The sequence below is a fragment of the Capricornis sumatraensis genome, chromosome 5 (genome assembly GCF_032405125.1).
Source record: "Capricornis sumatraensis isolate serow.1 chromosome 5, serow.2, whole genome shotgun sequence".
Lineage (NCBI taxonomy): Eukaryota > Metazoa > Chordata > Mammalia > Artiodactyla > Bovidae > Capricornis > Capricornis sumatraensis.
This window is the reverse complement of record NC_091073.1, coordinates 43171875-43192299: the sequence shown is the minus strand read 5'-3', so window position 1 is coordinate 43192299 and position 20425 is coordinate 43171875. Positions and strand designations below refer to the sequence as shown.

At 35.3% G+C, this 20425-nt stretch overlaps 1 protein-coding gene across 7 annotated transcripts in view; it reads right to left on the bottom strand.

Annotated features, from left to right (window-relative positions):
- Window positions 1-20425, bottom strand: part of CACNA2D1 (calcium voltage-gated channel auxiliary subunit alpha2delta 1) — a 526060-nt gene that overhangs the window by 374556 nt on the left and 131079 nt on the right. For all 7 annotated transcript variants that reach the window (XM_068973034.1, XM_068973032.1, XM_068973033.1 and 4 more), the window contains exon 3: window positions 10727-10843. In XM_068973034.1, the coding sequence (XP_068829135.1) occupies window positions 10727-10843 (117 nt within the window). The remainder of the gene's footprint in view (window positions 1-10726; window positions 10844-20425) is intronic.

Sequence of the window (20425 nt, the reverse complement as noted above, 5' to 3'; positions counted from 1 at the left end):
GCACTTCGTAAAATATTATTACTATCTCTCAATATAAGATGTCATATAATGCTGTTTACAAAAACAATGTAATACTTAAACTAAAGATGCCATCACTCTCTAATGAGAATATGTGAGAATCAATTTCATTTCAAATAATATAATTAGTCAAAACATAATTATTAATAAAGGCATCATAAACTATACACTTGATTAATCTATTTTGATCTCTCAAGTTAAAAAATACCTATTTTAGAGGGGAGAGTTCATGCAGACAATATTATTTAATGAAAGTGAACTAATATTCTACAAGACTCAAACCCATTACTGTGAACTAGCTGCAAGCAAAAAATGACCACTGAACATCCACATTTTAAAGAAACATCCAAAGCACACAAATACCATACTGGATGATTTATTTAATTATTTTGCTTTTTAAGAGGTCATATTATGTTGCTACACTAGGGAAAAAATGGTACAGGCAGTGATGTATAGGGCAATAAATTCTCTGTAAACCCTCTTGGAGAAAATGAGTCATTATTATTTATTACAGGACTTTCAAGTCGGCTGACCTAGAATTTTTTATAAAAGGCAGTGTAAATAATCAGGGGTGATTGGTTTGTCAGGCAACAATAGACCAACATTTCTAGGAGTAGCTGTAATTGGGGAGTAATGAGTCCTGGAACTAAATGAATAAATTTAACCAGAGAAAGAGTAGACAGAATCCTATAACGAATACATTGGCTGTCAAGACATAACTTGGATTTTGCTCTTAACTGGGCCTTGACAGTGTCAGTTGCCCTTAGAATACACGGTTTGTGGGCAACAGGATCACATATCCACAGTGCAGCATTTGACACTCTGCCTGTGGCTGAGATAATGCATTCAAGTTAGAGCATATGAGCTGGTATGTGTAATCAGCAACTGCAACTCTTAGGCAGATTTTTTTTTTTTAATAAATCTGGAAGACAGATGTTTGCCCCAGACAGCCTCTTAATTCTGAACTGATTATGTTGCCAACAACAAAGGCACTAATCTGTAGAGAACAGTATGAGTTTTTGACATTATTATAATAATTAAAAATATATATATCATTTAAAATTAAGTTCTGTGTACATATTTAAGTGACTATACTGGGCCAAATGCAACCTAGTCACTCCTACCTAAGTCTATCAGAAGTTCTGCTATTTAAAAACAAAGAAAAAGGAGGGAAGAAATCAGTGGAAAGATTAAAGCTTTCTATTTCCTTTAAAGAAAAATATAAATAATATCCCATAAGCTTTTTTATTCAATCATTCCATTTATATGTCTTAATTCAAATAATCAGTTTTCCCATATACAAAGGTATGACATAAAGAATATTAAATATTGGCTCTATAAAAAATATAGAAACTATCAATAGAAGACTGGTTAAATAATATACTCATATATACAAAGCCATAAGAAGCAATATGTTATATAATGACATATATTAATATCCACAGACATAAAAATCTTCTTTAAACACTCGTAAGTAACACACACACACACATACACACACACATACTTTAAAGAGTCTTAAAGGGTAGTCATCACACTATAGAAGGTACTGTTTTTAACTCATAGGGAATTTTTTTTCATTTTATATTGTCTAAATTAGTTATAAGAATATATGATAAATTTAGCAACATAACATATATCAGAATCATCTAACATTCAGAGTGGTATCATCTAACACACAACCCACAGAGAATAAAGCAGTTCTCACTGTACCTGGATCACATGACCGAAAAAAAAAAAAAAATGGCGAACTTGTTATACTATGCTTAATCAGATTACTCCTTAATAAAAGCGCCACCTTCGATTGCATCCTCCATGCTTTAACAAAGCTGGAGGATATTTGATAATTTCCAGAATACAGAAATGAAAAAGAAACCAAAAATGTGTCTATATAGGGGAGTTAAATTACGGTTCATTAGATTACAGAGTACAGCATACTGTCAAAAAAAACCAGAGGTTTTAGCAATCAGGGACACCTGAGTTGAAGATCTCTTCTACCTACTACCTGAGATGGTTCGATTTTGTTAGGTAATACCTCTATCTTTAGACACAACCTCAACACAACACACCTACCTCTTAGAGTTGTTCTGAAGATTAAGAGTTGTCTGAGAACGTGTGTAAAGCATTTAACACGATGGCTGGCAATAAAGATTGCTCAGCAACTGAGAATCATCAACATGAATCTGCCAGGAACACTCAGCTCTGAGGAGCTGCTGATGGGTCCTCCCACCCACAACACTCCCCCCCTACACACACACAGAGATACTCTTGTAAGGAGAAAGTCAAACAAATTTTAATGTATATAGGGAACAGAAAACAAAATAGATTTAAATTAGACAAGGACATCCATGTTAGAAATAATTTCCTGAATACTAAGCTAAGTAATAACTGTGGAAGCTTCATCACCAAAAATATCTGAGAGAAGAAACAGCTATCTTCTCAAACTTGGTGGTTTAGACATTCACCTACTTATGAGAAGAGGACCAGAAAACTGAATTCCCCAAATCTTTCAACTTTCATGTTTCTATGATAATTTAATTAAATTAATAGGACATTTCATCATTCTCCCAATAAATTGTGTCGGGGGTTTTAAGCAAAGCACAGACAGCTCATCTTTGCAAATGTAGTTCGTGATTTTACAAGCTATAAAAAAAAATTATTGGAATAGATTTAAAAGAATTCCTGTATATACAAAAAAAAAAAATCTGGATGGCACTGGATATCTCACAAAGGGCTTCTGCTGCCTTCTGTTTTCCATTAAAGATGGAAAATTAATTCAGAGGAAGGTTGAGAGTTTATGTATTTCTGTAGGAGGATGATAAGGGGTTAATAAGGGCAAGGGGAAAACTAAGCATCAAAAGATTAAAAAATAAAGTTAGTAAGGACTCAGATAAAGTTAAGAATCAGAACATCATGGAAGGCTGAACTCTATAAACAGCAAAAACAGTGTTTACCTTCCTTCAGCAAAGACTACTTGATCAGACTGTCTCCAAATGTACAGCATGTTATGAAGTTTTATTTACAGATTATATCATGTGAATCAAAGATGGTAACCTTGGATTAGCATTGCTTCTCTATATTTATTTTCCCCCTGTCAACATCATTCACTAGCACATTTAGATCAGAGCATGTCTATTTTTCTGCTGGGTTGAGTTTGTAATTTTCTGGAACAGAAGTGGAATGAAATACAGATCTTACTCTGACATTCTTTTACAATTATCATAGCTTTCGGAGACTTCTAAGTCTTCAGGTGGAGTTCAATGATTATCACTGTAGAAACAGCACAGCACGCATGATTAAGAATCCCAGGTCCGATTCCAGTGCTGACTCTGACCACCTGGGTGTGAGGGCTGGCCAGCGCCGTGGGTGTGGGACCTGTGCAGTCACCCAGCTGGATCCCACAACTAGTCTAAAGCTCTGCGCTGCCGTCTAAATTCTGAATGACTTCTTTCAAGAGGCACCCCACATTTTCATTTTGGACAAGACCCCACAAATTACACAGTTGTTACTGCCTGTGTGAGATTCATCTATCTAATTCTCATTATCTTTCATATGATCAACAACCCAACACTCCCTCTTCCCCTAATTTTTGCAAATGAAGTGCTATCGGAGCATACATTACATTTGTTAAATTGTCAACACAATAATACTGCTGTGTGAACATTACTTTCTGATCCTAAATAATTAAGCCAACTCAAGTCTATGAAAATCATATTTCCAAAAGACATTTTTTTTTAATAGAAGCAGACTATCAGTGTTGCCCAGCTTTCCTTTTCTGAACACCTTCCATGAGAAAACTTTTCACTTTCACTTTACCATTAATTCTACTCTCTGTCTTAAAGGTGTATTTGGCAGCTTTTTTCCCAAAAGTGCCTTTGCTCAGACAATTCAGTGCAAACACTATTTCATGGAATGGACAAGGAAGAAAGTACTGTATAGCAGAGAGCAATTAACAGCAGGAAATGTTTAAAAAACACCTTGCTGCTAACCTTTAAATAATACAAATAACCTTCAAATAATCAGAACAGAACGTTATAAAAATTAAAGTGCTGAGTGTGGTAGTGAGCAGCAGCACCATTACGAGTATATGGATCTGTTTACTTCTGAGCATACTTTAAGAGGTTCCAAACACAGCACTTAGTGTTTCCCCATTCCTTCTGTCTGACCCCAAATTTTGATCATTATCATTACTTGAGATTTAAAATCCATAAAAATGCTGCTAAAGTACATAACTTGAGAGAGGAAATGTGCTGCTGTATCTGGAGATTTTCATTTAACACGCTAGCAAATGGTATCAAGAAAGACAGGCATTTCCCATTTAAACCTGTCATCTACTTCAGAAAAATCATATGTTCTGAGTGAGAACTATGACATCATGTATTATGTTTATTTTGTTAAAAAAAACAACCCTCATGGTTGTATCCAGCCACATTCCCATATACATGTATGGAAATTAATTCTTTGCTGTGTAAAGTTGAAAATTTTTTTCAAAATTCCTTGAGTTTTTACTTTTCAACTGTAAAATGAGAACAGTTATACCTATTTTGCTTAATGGACAATGTGTTCGAAATATATAGAAAGAATCTAGCAAACTGCTTGGAATATAACTGACATTTAATAAGTGTTAACTACTTATTTGTTCCTATTAGAACTCCAGAGACTTTCACTCTTCTCCGTCAAAGAAAACCACTCATTCACTCATGCCTCAACCTTATCACCCAGAACTCTTAATTTCTTTCATTTCTATTATTTATCAAAAATTCTTTTTCTCCACTGTTCACTACAGATTATCATAACAATGTTTACTCTTTTGAACTCACAATTTCTAACCATTACCAGATCTACCCATGGTTCATGATTTCAAATATTTCAACTATCATTGACTAATTCTCAAGTACCCATGATATTTAAAAAATTTACTCTTACGAGTCTTAAAACATGGATTCAATCATCCTTTCATTCTACTGCTGTTCATACTGTGCCAAGCCCTGTTAGAAAAAAGCTGCTTTGACTACACATGCAATCATTATATTTTCAATAAAATATTCTTACAAAATGGGACTTTATATAAAAAGCCAAAGAAAGCAACATTTTCCTTCCCCTCCTCAGCTTCTTCAAAATGAATTTTCTCCAGACTTTCTTCCCTAAAACTCACATTCAGTCTTGAAAAGATTTGATGCAGACACTGGCTGGCTGGATCCACATTTTAATTAAGTACCACAATTCTGTAGAGAGACGTGGTGTCCCAGCTAAAAAAACTCATCTATTACTTCCCCTTGCGGCCAAGGGTAACCCAGTAGGATGAACGCAGAAGAAACAGAATGAGACTTCTGGAAATCTCTTGAGCTACCTATATCCAGGTTTCTTGCTTTGAGAGAAAATAAACTTGCAATCTTTTTATATCACTCTAGTTGGCTTATGCAATATTGCTCTTTACAGCATCGGACCTTGCTTCTATCACCAGTCACATCCAAAGCTGGGTGTTGTTTTTGCTTTCTCTCCATCTCTTCATTCTTTCTGGAGTTATTTCTCCACTGATCTCAAGTAGCATAGTAGGTACCTACCAACCTGGGGAGTTCATCTTTCAGTGTCCTATCTTTTTGCCTTTTCACACTGTTCATGGGATTCTCAAGGTAAGAACAGGAAAAGGAGTATGTCAAGGTTGTATATTGTCACCCTGCTTATTTAACATATGCAGAGTACATCATGAGAAACGCTGGACTGAAGTACAAGCTGAAATCAAGATAACCGGGAGAAATATCAATAACCTCAGATATGCAGATGATACCACTCTTATGGCAGAAAGTGAAGAAGAACTAAAGAGCCTCTTGATGAAAGTGGAAGAGGAGAGTGAAAAAGTTGGCTTAAAACTCAGCGTTCAAAAAATGAAGAACATGGCATCCGGTCCCATCACTTCATGGCAAATAGATGGGGAAACAGTCACTGACTTTATTTTGGGGGGCTCCCAAATCACTGCAGATGGTAATTGCAGCCATGAAATTAAGACACTTACTTCTTAGAAGGAAAGTTATGATGAACCTAGATAGCATATTAAAAATCAGAGACATTACTTTGTCCACAAAGGTTCGTCTAGTCAAGGCTATGGTTTTTCCAGTACGGATGTAAGAGTTGGACTATAAAGAAAGCTGAGTGCCAAAGAATTGATGCTTTTGAACTGTGTTGTTGAAGACTCTTGAGAGTCTCTTGGACTGCAAGGAGATCAGTCCTGAATATTCATTAGAAGGACTGATGCTGAAGCTGAAACTCTAATACTTTGGTCACCTTATGCGAAGAATTGACTCATTGGAAAAGATCCTGATTCAATCTTGGGAAGACTGAAGGCAGGATGAGAAGGGGAAGACAGAGGATGAGACAGTTAGGTGGCAACACCAACTCAATGAACATGAGTTTGAGCAATCTCCGGGATTTGCTGATGGACAGTGAGTCCTGGCGTGCTGCAGTCCACGGAGTCACAGAGTCAGACACAACTGAGCAACTGAACTGAACTGATTTAAAGTACAGTCTTTGTAGCAGGACCATCACCTGTTTGCTAATTAGAAATTCAGTATATTTGGCCAGATCTACTGAATAAAAAGGGGCTTCCCAGGTAGCACACTGGTCAAGAATCCACCTGCGATGCAGGAGACGCAAAAGATGCAAGTTCGATCCAAAGGTTGGGGAGATCCTCTAGAGTAGGAAATGCCAACCTGCTTCAGTATTTTTGCCTGGGAAATCCTATGGATAGAGGAACCTGGAAGGTACAGTCCAGGGGCCGCAAAGAGTCAGACATGACTGAGCTCACGGACACACATACACATACACACACTAAATAAAAATCTGCATTTTAACAAGAGCCAGAGGTGAACTACATGCACATTAAAGTTTGAGAAACACTGGAATACACTGCTGGTTAAAAACATTTTTGGAAGAAAGTTAAAGGAATATTCAAAGACTCCATTTCCTTACTGAAAAATGAGACTACTAATGGCATATAGTGCACAGCATTATTATGAGAAATAATCAGGTAACATTACTTGATAAAAACTCAATAAGGTATAATTGGCATTAAATTTGATCATCTACCTCAAATCTGTATATTCAAGATATATTTCCAATGTATTTATTTATGCAATTACATTGGTACCCCATGCAGATAAATTAAAGCTCCTTTAATACAGAAGTCTCCCTGAGTATAAGCCTATAACAAAAGTAGAAGTAAATTAATAATATACATTTATATTAATAATACAATAATCTTATATTCTTATATAATATTAATATATTATATTCATTCATATTCATCTTACATGAATGAATTTATGAATATGAATATGGATAAATTATGAATTTATTCATGAATTCATATTCATCTTATATTCATTTACAACACAATATAGAACCTGTTTTTTAATTATCCTCAAAATATTTCTATTTCTAATAATGTATTTATTTCTATATATTCAAACAGTTAAATAAAAAATTTAGTTTGCAAACAAACATGAATCTTTCTCCCTCACATAAAACCTAACAAATTCTACATTTCATTAGTCATTAGGCTTTCTGTACTCTCCCATCATGTGCTTAAGATAGCCAGTGATCCCACAGGACTCAAATAATATACCAGGTATCTAGATCTTCAGTTCCGAATGATAAAAAATAAAGTCTCATTAAGCTTCCATTTTAATCCAGTTAAAGGCAAGATACATCCTACTGCATTCCAAGACCTTCTTCTAAGGACTGTGATGACCAGATTACCTGCTTCCTACATCCAGGGCAAAAAAAATATGTAAGCTGAGAAAAATCAATATAAATGGAACCATTTTCAGTAGTCATTAGTGAATATTAATCACTTAAGAAGAAAGTAATTTTTATTAAACTTTTAATGAAAATATATTTACATCTATAAATGATGCTTTAAAGAGGTATTCATATAACAAGACCTGAAGATAATGTTATGAATCTTCTAATCATGAAAATTTCCCTTACCATTACACATTTCTTAAAAATGGTGCTTCACAGAGGACTCTGTAGACACTTCTCCAAAGAAGACATACAGATGGCCATTAGGCTCATGGAAAAATGGTCAAAATCGCTAGTTATTGGAGAAACACAAATGAAAACTACAAAGAGGTACCACCTCACACTGGTGAAAATGGCCATCATTAAAAAGTCTACAAATAAACAAATAATGGAGAAAGTATAGCAAAAAGGGAACTCTCATACCTGTTGGTGGGAATATATGTTACTGTAGCCAATGTGGAGAACAGTGTGGATATTCCTCAGAAAACTAAAAACAGAGTTACCAGCAATCCCACATCTAGGCATTTACCCAGACAAAACTATAATTCAAAAAGATACATGCATCCCTATGTTCATAGCACCACCATTCACAATAGCCAAGACATGGAAGCAACCTAAATATCCATTGACAGATAAATGGATAAAGATGATGTGGTACCATATATGTAATGGAATACTGCTCAGTCATCAAAAGCAACAGAATAATGCCACATGCAGGAACATAGATGCAACTAGAAATTATTATACTAGGTGAAGTCAGAAAGAGAAAGATAAAAGCCACATGTTATCACTTATACGTAGAATCTAAAACATGACACAAATGAACCTATCTACAAAACAGAAACACACTCACAGATGTACGAGAACAGACTTGTGGTTCAGCCAAGGGAAGGGAGTAGGGAGAAGGATGGACTGGGAGGTTGGGGTTAGTAGATGCAAACTACCACATTTAGACTGGATAAAAAACAAGTCCTACTGTGGAGCAAAGCAAAATATATCCAATCTCTTGAAATAAACCGTAATAGAATATTTTAAAAGAGGGTATCAGTTCTGTTCAGTCGCTCAGTCATGTCCGACTCTTTGTGACCCCATGAATTGCAGCACACCAGGCCTCCCTGTCTATCTCCACCTCCTGGAGTTAACCCAAACTCATGTCCATCGAGTCCGTGATGCCATCCAGCCATCTCATCCTCTGTCGTCCCCTTCTCCTCCTGCCCCTAATCCCTCCCAGCATCAGAGTCTTTTCCAATGAGTCAACTCTTTGAAAGAGGTGGCCAAAGTACATAATAATATCAATTCTTCCAAATTTTGTCTTAATTTGGAATTCAATGGAATACCATTTAAAATCCCAGTAAAGATTGTTTCAAATAATTGCATGCTGAATATAAATTTTAAATAATGTGTGAAAGTTCAGGACTAGTCAAGATCCTTTTGAAGAAGAATATGGTGAGAAGCTGAGCATACTAGCTTGATAAATGGGGCTTCATCAAGGGAAGGTAAAATATTTAATATATGGTCTCAGGAGAACTGATCAGAAAAAAAAAATCATTTGTATTGTGACCTAAAACTGTATACTGATATTAGCTACAGGTGGCTTAAATAGATATGAAAGCAATGGAATCTTTTACAACAAAATACACAAAAATATTTAGAACATCAGGGTAGGAAATGATTTTTTAAACAAAGCATACACCTCAAAATATTTTTTTTAAGTTGACTCTGACAGCATTAAAATTAAGAACTTATTTGATCAAAATATACCATAAAGACAATAAAAAGACAAGTCACAAACTGGAAAAAGAGATTTGCATCACATGTAACTGAAATGAACTACCATCAACAATATACAATCTACGAATCAATTTAAATGATTAAAATGTGTAAAAGATATGAAGAAATATGTCACTGAAGAGGAAATAAGAATATTCAGAATACAAAACAGATAACCATGTCATTAGGGATAAGCAGAGATGCCATTCGGCACCTACTCAGCTGCCTATAGTTAAGAACTCTGACATTGCCACTTATTGGCCAGAGTATGGACCAATGGGGACTCAAATACTGGTAGTAGAGGTCTAAACTGATAGAACTATTTTGGAAAATCAGTGTCATACTTATGTAATCTGATTTTATGAATGCCCTGTAGTGTAGTATTCTACTATCACGTACTGATCCATATTCTTGCACATATGTACCAAGAAACTCGTTCAAGAAAATGAAGCCACCCTATTCATGGTTCAATCCAAGTAATAATTTACCAGCAGAGATTAAATGAATAAATTAAGATATATCTTCAGAAAATAATATTTTACCATGAATAAAAATGAATTAAATCTAAGAACAAACACCTAAAAAACTCATGCAAACATGTTGATGGATGAAAGGAAGTGGCTGAAGACCACATACAGCATTATGACTAACACATGTTTAGCAAAACATTTATGTGAGGTACAGCTACTTTTAAAGAGCAAAGAAACAAGTAATCGAATATCTAGTGTACTGGCTATCTCTGGTATAGAAGCAGGGTGATGAGACAAAAACTACAAAGGCAGGTTTAATGATGCTTGCAATATTCAAGGATTTTACACTGTATGATCAGTTTAAACAGGATTATTACACATGATTACTTACATATGTATAAATAGATGTATGTTCTAATTAAATATACTATTATCTGTATTAAAATCACCTAATATATACAAATAAAATAATAATTAGAAACAAGCTAATGCATTATTTCAAGTCCACAATGAAACCATGATCTCATCTTTTATGAACATATATTAGATGAACACAGTTTCTCAGATAAAACAAGCATACTAAAGAAAACTTCCAAATAAAGCATGAAAGATAAATAATAAATGAGTAATATAGAATAATAAAATGAGTAGATACAATTTAAACTCACCACCAGGGCTTTGGATCTGTTGCTCAGAAGTTTTTCAATATCCCTGGCTGCAATTTCCACCAGCTGGCGTGCATTATTTGGCTCCACAGTATACAAATCTTGGTATTTCTCATAAATCTATATGTAGAGGAAATAAAATTAGTAAGAACAATAATTGCTTATTTGGTTTCTGTCCTCTCATTAGAACGTATTTAAAACCGTAAACAACTGATAAGAAACACAAATCTGTTCCTCGCTTCATCTTGATCTTTTTAGAGTTCCAATGTGTTCAAAATATACATATACATACATATACATGTATACATACATATACATATATTTATTTACATATACATATGTGTATATATGTGTGTATATACGTATATATACATTTACATATGTTGATATACATATAAATATCAATTAACTGTAAGACCACAAGCTCACCAAAACAGTATATCATGTTAAAAGGTTGTAAAACATCTTGTAACACAACAATCTGTGTGTGCAATTTTGCAAATTAAAGTTGTACCTCCAACCTCAAAGTGAAAAATTGAAAGTGAAAGTCGTGTCCAACACTTTGCCACCCCATGGGCTATATAGTCCATGGAATTCTCCAGGCCAGAATACTGGAGTAGGTAGCTGTTCCCTTCTCCAGGGTATCTTTCTCACCCAGGAATTGAACTGGGGTATCCTGCATTGCAGGCAGATTCTTTACCAGCAACTTGGTATTTACTGCCTTCAGCATTTTAAAGAAACAGGGAGGTTATTCTAGAAAATAGAAGAATTTAAGCATGGGACATCAAAACTGGAGGATGTGTGCACTGAACAAAAGTCGGGACAAGTGAATAAGATACTGCACTGAGGGAGACTCGCACCTTTTGCATCACTGAAGCTAAGATGTATGCTACTAAGCAGGCTTATAACCAAAAAGAGAAACACAGTGAATGAAGACCTTCCCCTCCTCAGGTTCATCCTGGTGGCACAGGGAGCTTCACATTTCACAGTGAAGAACAAGGTCACCGAGGTCTACATTAAAATTTGGTTGAAGCTGTAATAGTATAAGCATTTATATTATGAAACTGAATTTTTTTTAAAACTCACTGAATAAGACTATATTGGAAGTAACCTAGACAGCAAGAGAAAACAATTACATTTCCGGCTCACATCAGTATTTATGGAAGGATTTCCCTAGAGTAGCGTAAGATGCACCTGGTTTATCAAGCGTGTATACTCCTGGCAGGAAATAAAGATTAAAAGAAAAGTGGAGGGGGGGTCAGGGAGGAGTACAGACAGTGACCTTGTCTGTGGCTGAAGGGCTGGGCTGAAAAGGAAATCCCTTATTCATCCAACAGATGGGTTGCACATGCATGACTAAACCATCTTCAAAGCCAGGGATTGGCAGGTTTTCACTGTCTTATGAGAAGTGAATCCAGGCACAAGCAGGAACCAGTTCAACCCTGCTTTTCACTGGCATAATGCCAGCATTCTGGTTACTACCAACAGGTTCTACAGCTTGGTCCCAGCTGACCATGGATGCTGCTGGTAAACACGGGTTTCAAAAGGAGCAATATACATTGGCTAACATTTATTTTTTGAAGTGTGTTGGTTTCACATGAAGTTTCACAGTTTTAAGTGCTTTAAAATATATCAACATTTTAATTAATAAGTTAAAATAATTAACTATAATAAAATTAATTATTTAATAAATATTTTTGAAGATTTAAATCAAACTTCTCCTGCTAAAATTGTCATTTTTAAACCATGAGGCTTTTCCTCACACTTTGAATTTTGACCTTGTAGGTTCTCATCCCAATTATTCAAGGCACAGAAATTTAGTCATATAAAATCCCAAGAGTTAATGTCATTCAAGATTCCTGCACATTACTGGATTTTTTCTACTTTTTACTGATGGACAGATTATTGTGTCCTCTTTTTAAAGACCCAGGTTATCCATGAAGGACTCCCTCCAGTCCAAAGCTATCTCTTTTGTTTCAGCCTAAGACCTCATCCAGGAACATGAACTCCTAAACAGATTGATTTGAGGTACAAACAGATAAAACTCAAAATCACTTTAATTGATCAAGGATATTTAATTCTTTGCAGAAAAACCAATATGACTAATTGCTGTGAAAGGCAGGTGTGCTTTGTATCATGAATATATTGTTCATTTATGTATAAAGTCTAACCTTCTTCCTGTGGTATTCAGACTCTAATAGAATTGAAAGTTGGTAAAGATTAGTTCAGGACACAGTCTCTACTTCATATTATGTACTACAGCTAATGGCAATTATAGTCACTATCTAGGTATGTCAGACATATTAAATGCTATAAAGGATGAATGAATTATAAATAAGAAAAAACTAGTTCAAGTATATATATATTTTTCTCAAACAGAGAATATTCTCTCAAGTTCAACTTATACAGTAATTTTTAAAAGCTTAGGAAATAAAAAATAAGATCCAGAATGCAAATAAACTTTAATAAATAAAGTCAAGGAAGCTTAAGTCTAGAGTCCCAATGTAAATGCCCGGCCATACATTTTTAGGTATAATACCACATTTCAAATGTTTTCATTGTAATAAAACATGAATTAGAATCATGTAACAGACACCATCAAAAGAAGTGGACTTTGCTTCTGGTTTCAAAGAATGTAATCTTGTTTTTGTTTTTGCATGAGATATTGCAATGGCTCTCAAAGAGAGAGAGCCTGGTGCATGTTTAGTGAACAATTTTGAGAGTAGAAGGCTTCACATGGATTTTTAAGATATTATATTTCCATAACTTACAGGTATTTACAATTCCTTCCACCACTAAAATAAACCACATTTCTATAATATTTAACATGCTAACTTGAATATTTTAAAGTATCTTAAACATCTTTTTTTCTTCTTCCTAGTTTTTTCTTTTCCTTTATAAAAAAATAATTATCTGCTTTACCACTTTATCCAATGTCTTTCCTGACAGAAAAACAGCATGATGGGAATAACATGAGTTTCTGGCACCAGACAGAGCTACATTCAAATCACATGTCAGCTCCTCACATGCTATGTGACACTGGCTTCTGTTTCTTCTACTAGAAAGAATGGAGCACATAAAGAGAATTCAAGACAGGATCATTTTCCTCCTGACTGATAACACTAACATGCTTTTAATTTTTTCTATAGTTCAAACCTTCATACTGCTACCCTTGACACTAGTCTTAAAAAAAAGAATATTTGTCATCTTGTACATTCTTTCCTTCTCATCATCTTAACTAGCTGGTTTTAATATTCTTTCACTACAAAACTCACAGGCCAAGATTTGCTGTGAAACAGAAACCATGGTTTCCCTACCTTTTTCACTGAAAATGTCTATTGAGTCTCTTTAAGCCATGGTTCAGCGGTAATTTTCAGAATAATACATTTAAAAATAACTCACCTGTAATTATCTAAAAAGTAACATCACTCACTGACACAATCTCTAAATAAACATAACTAATGAAATGTTTCAGAAATCATATTAGTATCATACCATGGAATTATACCATGAAATACAGTAATTCCCCTACATATAAATGAACTCCCTTCTGAGAGCATGTTCATAAGTCCAAATAGCTCGTAAGTCCAACAAAGTTAGCGAAGGTACCCAACTAACACAATGGGCTACATACTGCTGCTTTTACATTTGCTTTCAGGTATCCTGGGCTTGAAATAAAGATACTGTACTACTGTACTATACTATAAAGTACACAAAAGCACAAACACCTAGACAGGATGCATGCATGGAATGAAGGATTTCACACGTGTGAATTAAGGTGATTCAATCTCATGTGACTGAACATGAGAATGCACTTTTGCATCTTTGAAAGTTTCATCTTGCAGGTTCATATGTAGGCTGCGCTGTGCTTAGTCCCTCAGTCCTGTCCAACTCTTTGCGACCCCATGGACTGTAGCCTACCAGGCTCCTCCGTCCATTAAATTTTCCAGGCAAGAGTACTGGAGTGGGTTGCTGTTTCCTTCTCCAGGGGATCTTCCCAACCCAGGGATCGAACCTGGATCTCCCACATTGCTGGCAGACACTTTACCATCTGAGCCACCCAGGAAGCCAAAATCGTCCATGACTTTCAATTAATCATTTTATTACTGGGAACAGTGGGTGTCAGGCTTCAGAATGTAAGCATGGAGACACTTTAAGTCCCATTTCACATTGCTCAGGAGCAAACCACTGCCCAGAGCAGAAGGAAATGAAATCCTAATGTATCATAGTTACACAAAGGGAATCTGAATGCCACTCTCTATCTGGGACATCTCTTTATTTCAGCAGGATGTGCAGAAATATTCATAGCAAAGCCTCTTGGGATGAACAAATAAGGAAGCTGGAAATTAAGGATAATAATCTCTTCTAGGAGATGACCTTGGTATGAGTTCAAGGGGATCCGAACGCAGACTGAATGGCCAGTGGGAAGCAGAGGTCCAGCTGAAGAATATTGGTGAAAACTATCTGGAAAGATTGACCATGTTCTTAGTACCAATAACATTAATATTCATGTCAACATAACAAAAGACAGTAAATACATCAGATATCTTATCATGTCAGTTTCCCTTGTACCCAGAGGCCCAGGAGAAAAGTCAAGAAAATCAGAGAATACTGAAAGGGAGTTGGAACTCTGAATTAACTGAATATAAAACTGATCACAAAAGACTGGTTTAAACTGAAGGAGCCTAACCTTGAAATTGTGAGAATAATTTTTCCCCCATTCTGGGAGAAAGAATGGCAGCTCAGTTAAGTCTTTGTTGGCAGTAAGTTAAGTTCCCTAAAGATGAACATAGTCAAATGTCTGCATAGTAAATCAAAATATGTACATTTTGATAGCTCCTTCAATAGTTGTACATTTACTTCCCTCCATTGGAACTTGTCCTGGACAAGCCATCAAGACCTCTGCCATCTTTCTGAGGGAAGTATTCCCTTGGAAGTCACTGATGAAACAGGAGTCAGGGGAGTTTCCTTACAAATGGGTAGCAATATTTTAATGTAAGACCTTGCCATTGGCCCCTGTCTAATACCATCAGGACATATCAGACCTAAAAAATATAAATAAATAAAAACAAAGGAGAAAAGGAAAGATATATTCATTTGAATGCAGAGTTCCAAAGAGTAGCAAGGATAGATAAGAAAGCCTTACTCAGTGATCAATGAAAAGAAATAGAGGAAAACAACAGAATGGGAAAGACCAGAGATCTCTTCAAGACAATTAGAGATACAAAGGGAACAATTCATGCAAACATGGGCACAATAAAGGACAGAAATGGTATGGACCTACAGAAGCAGAAAATATTAAGAAGAGGTGGCAAGAATACACAGAACAATACAAAAAAGATCTCTATGACCCAGATAATCACAATGTTGTGATCACTCATCTAGAGCAAAACATTCTAGAATGAGAAGTCAAGTGGGCCTTAGGAAGCATCACTATGAACAAAGCTAGTGGAAGTGATAGAATCCCAGTGGAGCTATTTCAAATTCTCAAAGATGATGCTATTAAAGTGCAGCACTCAATATGCCAGCAAATTTGGAAAACTCAGCAGTGACCACAGGACTGGAAAAGGTCAGTTTTCATTCCAATCCCAAAGAAAGGCAATGCCAAAGAATGCTCAAACTACTGCACAACTGCACTCATCTCACTCGCTAGTAAAGTAATGTTCAAAATTCTCCAAGCCAGGCTTCAGCAATACGTGAACCATGAACTTTCAGATGTTCAAGCTGGTTTTAGAAAAGGCAGAGGAACCAGAGATCAAATAGCCAATATCCGCTGGATCATGGAAAAAGCAAGAGAGTTCCAGAAAAACATCTATTTCTGTTTTATCAGCTATGCCAAAGCCTTTGATTGTGTGGATCACAATAAACTATGGAAAATTCTGAAAGACATGGGAATGCCACACCACCTTGCCTGCCTCCTGAGAAATCTGTATCCAGGTCAAGAAGCAACAGTTACAACCAGACATGGAACAACAGACTGGTACCACACTGGAAAAGGAGTACATCAAGGCTATATATTGTCACCCTGCTTTTTTAACTTATATGCAGAGTACATCATGTGAAATGCTGGGCTGGATGAAACATAAGCTGGAATCAAGATTGCCGGGAGAAATATCAGTAACCTCAGATATGTAGATGACACCACTATTACGGCAGAAAGTGAAGAGGAACTAAAGAACCTCTTGATGAAAATGAAAGAGAAGAGTGAAAAGGCTGGCTTAAAACTCAACATTCAAAAAATGAAGATCATGACATCTGGTCCCATCACTTCATGGCAAATAGATGGCAAAACAGTGGAAACAGTGACAGACTTTATTTTCTTGAGCTCCAAAATCCACTTTCTCTTTTCACTTTCATGCACTGGAGAAGAAAATGGCAACCCACTCCAGTGTTCTTGCCTGGAGAATCCCAGGGATGGCAGAGCCTGGTGGGCTGCCGTCTATGGGGTTGCACAGAGTCAGACACGACTGAAGAGACTTAGCAGCAGCAGCAGCATGGTATGTAAAGTAATGACTTCCCAAAGATAAACACATCCTTATCTCTAGAACCTGTGAATATTTTGTTACATGGCAAAGAGAAATTAATTTTGTAGATGAAGTTTTGGTAATCAGTTGCATTTAAAGAGATTATCCTGGATTGTCCTGGAGAGTCCAATGTGTTCACAAAGATCCTTAAAAACAGAAGAGGAAAACGCAACCATGCAAGAGAAAAGCAAATGGATGATAACGTGAGAAGAAATTATCATGTGTTGCTGGCTTTGAAGGGTGAGGAAAATGGACCATGAGGCAAGGAAAGGACTTCTCATCCACAGCATTGTTAAGATAATAAACGTGTTATGTCAATAAATTTAGAGTAATTTGTCACACTCACAATAGAAAATGAACACAATGAGTTAGCAGTGGAGACAATGCTCGGCCTCAGGGGCTGTCTTGGCTCTAGACCTTCCCTCCCACTGCCCAAACTATCTTCCAAACGCCTTCAATTCTTGCTGAAAACCAGACTCTTCCTGAGTTCGCTTAAATGTGGTACCGTTATATTTCTTTTACATGTAGTTCTACAAGAAATTCCCCAAGTGATTCACTCTACAAAAACTAAAAATGCTAAGAAGTATTTTTCTAAGTTGCGATTAACATTGTTTATTAAATACACTTTGAATGTCCATTTCATTAGTCATAAGACTCTCTTCACTGAAGAGAAATGAAGAGTCTTCATTTCACTGAAATGAAAAAATAAGCTCTACTGTGAAAATTGTACAGTTTCCATTAGACTTTATGAAATAATGAAGCTATCTCAGGACTCCCATTATAGCCTTCATAATTGTTTAGGAGCTTGAAAAGAAATATTAGAAAGAGGAGCTAAAAATATAAAGAATAGATGGCACACACTGTACAAAAACATATATGAATTAGGTGAATAAATGTGATTCTACCTCATAATAATGAAAGGTGGGGGTAAGAGAAAAAGTTAGAATATACACCCCACCATCATTCCAATTTCACTATCTTTATTGACTAAATTCATATATCTTCAATACTGATGCAGGCAGGAAAAGAGGTTCACTACCCCCTCGACGGCTTTAGATAATCATAAAATCAATTTCATTTACTTTTAGTTGAATTCTGCAGTTTGGGATTTTTTTTTTTTCCCTTTGTAATAGTGTTCTGTGGGCTTCTGAATTACTTGTTTCCTAACAACTTAAGAACATCTTGTTTCTTAAAAGATGCAGTAAAACAAAAGTATGATATAATTGTTTTTCTTGGTCACTTTCAAAGATGAAAGTTCCCTTGAGAAATTTTTACAATTCAAAGGTACAGTCTTCCTTTAAATCTATTATAAATCTCATCATCATCTAAGCTGGCCAGCAGAGACATTAAGATATGTGAAGAGTCCTTCATCTAAGGTAAAGAGTAACTACTGACACCAAATCTGAATTGATGTTGGAATATATTTTATCAAAACCAAACAAAACCTTCTTCCTTCCTCCATTGAAAACTAGCTGAATTTTAAAAGGTGAAGTATGCCAAAAAAAATATGATTTCCTAATTAACCCCCTAAACTATTCAAACTCTTCCCTCTTGATTTAAAAAGCAAATAGTGCAATCTCAAACAAAAGTCAAGCTTTTAAAATGTGTTGCATCAGCTAAAACAATTGGGTAAAAAAAATGAATGCCAACATCAACTGTATATTAATCCAATAGCATTTGCGTAAAATTATGAAGATGTAAGCATTCATAAGATGAAAGAATATGTTAATATCATTAAAAGAATCAGATTTGATTGTCTACAACTTCGTTTTAAGTAAATTACAGTTCCTTTTTTCTTTCGATAACCTAGTTTTCTGAAATAGGATACTGCCTTTGAAATTTTTACAGCTTCAGTTCTCTGTATTTTTGCTTCCTTTGAGCATATGCAAACATCATGAACATGTAAGTATTATGTTTATTATGTATTTCTTACTTCTCTTAATCACAATGTTAGTATCAAGAGGACAGATTGTCCATTTTGTTCACTGGTTCAGCCCAGCACATAGTATAGTGCCTGGCATATAGCAGGCACTCAATAAATACTGATGACATGAATCAGTGAATGGACACTGATACTGCCACTATGTCAGGCTTTTCTAGCATGTGAATGCTTATTTAACAAAGTCTTCCTTATATTTTAAAAACGCATATCTATTTTGAACCCCCCCAAAAAAGGCTACATAAGGTGTTTTGCAGTTATATAATGAAATAAAAACAACACCTAAATGATATTAGATTCTAATAATAAATACACAAATAAGGTATTGATCAATATGAGGAGGAGTATTATTACAATTCCATTGAAGAGGTACAGAAAATTTGGCTATCAAAATTCAAAGAAAAGATTACATGGATTGTGACAGTCAAAAGATAGTATTACAGCCATGTTTTAGAGGAAATATGCATTAATAGGAAAGAAAGATATCCGAATGAATGTGATGTAAGGAATTATTGGACAATATTGAAAGGCAAACTGGAACACTATAAGGAAAAGCTTTAAAATTCAGGATATTGGTTTGTATTTTACTGTGTAGTCAAGTCCAAGCTATTTTAAACTGATTCCTAGAATGTCTAGTGCCTATTATAACAATTCATACATAGGAAGAATTCATAGGCTTATTATAAACATGATCCAAATACTCATACATACATGTATACATAAACATATTCACATGTTAATCATGTGCATATACACACATATGCATAAATACACATATACAATATGTCGTGTTCTCACTTCTACCGTGCATGTTTTTCCTGTCATAATTACATCAAACAGGCGCTCTACAATCAGACACCAGAGTTTGATAATATTTTCCCTACTTCCGCTATTCGTTCCATTTGATACGACACAGTGTCTTAGCTGGGACAGGAACACATTTCAACTGGGACATTACTTTGAGGAAGAATATTAAGAAGTCAGAGTTAGTGACTCTTCCACAGCATACACTCCTTCTTGCCCTAATTCCTAGTAACAAGAATTTTATGGTGACACTTTTGAGCAATATATTTAAAAATGTAAGAAAGAATAGAATAAGTGACAACCACAAATATGCCTGTTCACCATCTCCATACTACACATACGAATAGGTGATTATTTTCAACAAAAAATACAAGTGAAATACTAGGGGTCGTTTCTGGAATAAGGAAAACAACTCTAACAAAGACTGAGATGAGC